The sequence below is a fragment of the Myodes glareolus genome, chromosome 4 (assembly GCF_982192425.1).
Source record: "Myodes glareolus chromosome 4, mMyoGla1.1, whole genome shotgun sequence".
NCBI classification, from domain to species: domain Eukaryota; kingdom Metazoa; phylum Chordata; class Mammalia; order Rodentia; family Cricetidae; genus Myodes; species Myodes glareolus.
Window position 1 is genome coordinate 45,771,494 of NC_142029.1, and position 3,748 is coordinate 45,775,241.

Consider the following 3,748-nt stretch of genomic DNA (forward strand, 5'->3'; position numbering starts at 1 on the left):
GGAGGGTCTGATGTCCCCGCCTCTCCTCCGGGCTCCCGCCCCAGCCAATTGCGGCGGGTTGGATATCCTGGCCCCGCCCCATGCGCCAGGCCCCGCCCCCAGCCATCCGCGCGCTGCTCGCGCCCGCGGAACTGCGGCTGCGGTTCGGAGCGGGTTCAGGGGCTGCTTGGCTTGAGTGAGCTGGAAGGGTGAGGCCGCGGTGGCCGAGGCGGGCCGAGGGTTAGCACCCGGGGTGGGCAGCTGCGCCTCCCAGCCTAGGCCTCGAAGGGCAGGGGTCCCCAGAGGGCGGGGAGCACTGCTGTCCCTCCGACCACACCGAGGTCACCTCCCAGCCCAGTCCCTGAAAGGCGAGGGTAGCGCCATCCCTTTGGGTCCTCACCCCCTCGACCCTAGACGTCATTTATTGAGTGGCTGAGACCCCCTCCCCCAGCTCCGTGACTAGGCCAAGGAGGCCCTATGCACCTGCGCGAAACGCTGCATGCCACTGCAGTCCGGGTGGGCTGTCCTCCAAGGGTCTGCGGATGAGGGCTGGCAGCGGGCAGCGGGGACGACCCAGAGCCCCTTCTCTCTCTCCGCTCTCCAAACATCTCTCCTCGCCGCCTCCAGACCTACGCAGGCCTGAGATCCGAGCAGGATTCCTGGGCCGGCCCCTGCTTTGCCCAGGATTGAGGCTGGCCTGGAGTATACAGGTGTTTGCAACCACCTGCCGCGAAACGTGTCATCCAATCACCTGTTGAAAGCGCAGACTCCAGAATGACGGCAAGGGTGGGGAAGAGAGAATCTAGGTGTTGACAGAGCATTTTAGCAGGATGGTGTGCATATTAGATTTGGGGCTCAGGAGAGAAATCTGAACAGTTTAAGTGTCTGGGTGCGTGTCCCTAGCTCTCTGCAAACAGGAATTGCCTCCTAGAAAGGGGACCTTGGGAAAATTTTCTGGACACCAGGTGTCATTAACAAACGCACTGTTTCTGGGCCTTTGCAGGTTTCCAAGCAGGTTGATTTGGAGACATGTCAGCGTCGGTAAAAGAAAGCCTTCAGCTTCAGCTGCTGGAGATGGAAATGCTGTTTTCTATGTTTCCTAACCAAGGAGAGGTAAAACTGGAAGATGTAAACGCCCTAACGAACATAAAGAGGTATCTGGAAGGCACTAGGGAGGCGCTCCCACACAACATCGAATTTGTGATCACGCTCCAAATTGAGGAGCCCAAGGTGGGTGCTTTCATTTTTTTCGACGTGTTTCTGGGTGCCCATTGTTTTTGTGTATTTTTAATGTGTATGGTATAGGTGTTTAGCCATGAGCATGCAACCTTGTGCATGCAGTACCCTCGGAAGCCAAAGGAGGGCGGTACTGGAGTCACAGAAGATTGTGAGACATCATGTGGGTATTTAGACTCCAACCTGGGCCCTCTAGAAGAGCAGCCAGTGCTGAGCCATCTCCATCCCCAAGTGCCCACTTTTTAACTGAAAGCCCAGTGCATGAGCTTCCTATCCAAGAATCAAATAGACAGTTCCAAATACATATCCCATTACTTGTTTGGAAGGAAGGAAAAGGTACCAAACTCGAGGAGCTCCTTAAGTTCTCTTAAGTAACAATCCTGAATTTTACATAAATACACATACCTCTTTAACAAACATGCCTACTGTTTTCGGTGAAAATATCCTGCAGTCTTATTGTTCTTCTGTCTCCTCATTCAGTTTCTTACCAACCCAACTGTTAGAATGTGCCTTCTGCAGATACCACGATTTTCACAAACCTAAATGCTGCCTGCTACAAAGAGGCTTCTCAGAAGTTAGTGTTTAGGATGGTATTGATGGCACTGACTGTAGAGAGTAGCTACAAATACAAAATCTAAATGTTAAATATAACCTTACCCCCATCTTCTGATCCCTTTATCCCCAGGAGTATTAGCATGTGTAGTATAGGTACCATGTGGACTGGACACTTGAGAACTAATGTTTTAGCTCCCACCTGCTCATGCTTCAGAGCCGGCTACTGGTTCCCAGACTTGATTTTTATATCATTGATTACACACTTCAATGGGACCTTGAACTTTTCCCATGGTAAATTCTGCTTCTCAAATTCAAATTAAATCTATGTGTGGTCATTGTTTAGCGTGTGTCTCCTTCACTGGGCTCTAGTCTAAGGCAGAAATCATGTCTGACTTTATCCCTTCCTTCTCCGGCACAGGGCACCTGGCACATGTAGTTCAGCAATGATTTGAAAAATAACAAAAATGACTGCGTAACTTGTAGCTGGCACTTGATAACCCCCGTGACTGTTTCCTGTCATAGCCGTGCTGTTGCCGTGATAAGCTGGCTCGTGTGGTTCTGTGGTATTGAAATCTATGTGGTTTTTATTTTAAGGTGACAATTGATTTGCAAGTAACCATGCCTCACAGCTACCCCTACGTGGCTTTGCAGCTGTTTGGACGGTCACCTGAGCTTGACAGACAACAGCAGCTTCTTCTCAACCAAGGTCTCACTGCCTATCTGCGGACCTTTGATCCGGGTGAGCTGTGTGTCTGCGCAGCCATCCAGTGGTTGCAGGACAACAGCGCATCCTACTTCCTCAACAGAAAGCTGTCGGGTGAGCCATGCACACAAGCAAAGCCGGTCAAGAACACGTTCCTCCGGATGTGGATCTACAGCCACCACATTTATCAGCAGGACCTAAGGAAAAAGATTCTGGAAGTGGGGAAAAGGTTAGATGTGACTGGATTTTGCATGACGGGAAAGCCTGGCATAATCTGTGTGGAGGGCTTCAAGGATCACTGTGAGGAATTCTGGCACACAATCAGATACCCCAATTGGAAGCACATTTCCTGCAAGCACGCCGAGAGCGTGGAAACAGAGGGGAACGGGGAAGACCTGCGCCTCTTCCATTCTTTTGAAGAATTACTCCTTGAGGCCCATGGCGACTACGAACTGAGGAATGATTATCACATGAACCTGGGCCAGTTCCTAGAGTTTCTCAGAAAACACAAAAGTGAGCATGTTTTTCAGATACTATTTGGTATTGAAAGCAAAAGTTCAGAGTCCTAGGACTCCATTAAAATGCCGATGCTTGTAATTGTATTAAGTATTTATGTTAATAAGACCAAAATAAAAAGGCCAATGGCTCTATAGAATTCCGGGTGAAAACTTGCTCTAGAATTTATCAATGTAACTGTGATGTTGTTTCCAGCTTGCTGTGTAAAGTCACACTTGAATACCATTTCGTTATAAATTAATAAAACAGTCTATTTAATCAGAGAAACTTGACTCAACAAGTCCAAAGCCAAGCTAGAGAAGCTCAGAAGTTAAGAGCACTGGCTGCTCTTCAGGAGGCCACTGCCATCTGTAACTCCAGTTCCACTGGATCTGACGCCCTCTTCTGGCCTCCTTGGGCACTGGGCTCACATGTGGTACACAGACATATGCAGGAAAGACACCCATACCCACACACAAATAAATAAATGAAGTCCCAAACCCTACAGTTCATGTCAAAAGCCAGACTGCAGATATAGATTCATAAATCTGAGACATAGCTCCACAACACCGGCACAGAGGTGATATGCCAGCTCATCACTGGAAATGAATTCTAAATCACAGGTAAACTGAGAGGAGCACCTGTTTAGTGCATTTCTTACTTTAAAAGCCCTTAATGAAGAGTTTCAGCAACAGCTGAGCTTGCCATAAGGTCTCGGGCACATACACAGAATTAGTGCTCAGATACCAGAATCATTTAAACAGCAAAAGGGAGAGGGAA

The 3,748-nt window shown here is 49.0% G+C and overlaps 1 protein-coding gene across 4 annotated transcripts; it reads left to right on the forward strand.

Moving 5' to 3' along the window:
* The first annotated feature begins 99 nt into the window (after nt 1-99).
* Rwdd2a (RWD domain containing 2A) lies at nt 100-3,128 on the forward strand. Of its 4 annotated transcripts, none has more exons than XM_048435779.3 (3): nt 100-188; nt 983-1,209; nt 2,365-3,128. In XM_048435779.3, exons 2-3 carry the CDS (start codon nt 1,009-1,011, stop codon nt 3,040-3,042), a joined length of 879 nt encoding a protein of 292 aa, XP_048291736.2. In that variant the 5' UTR covers nt 100-188; nt 983-1,008; the 3' UTR covers nt 3,043-3,128. The 4 variants fall into 4 exon arrangements, with proteins under 4 accessions (XP_048291736.2, XP_048291738.2, XP_085545606.2 ...); XM_048435781.3 differs by having other exon boundaries at nt 2,422-3,128; XM_085689480.2 differs by having other exon boundaries at nt 107-175.
* The last annotated feature ends 620 nt before the right edge of the window (nt 3,129-3,748 follow it).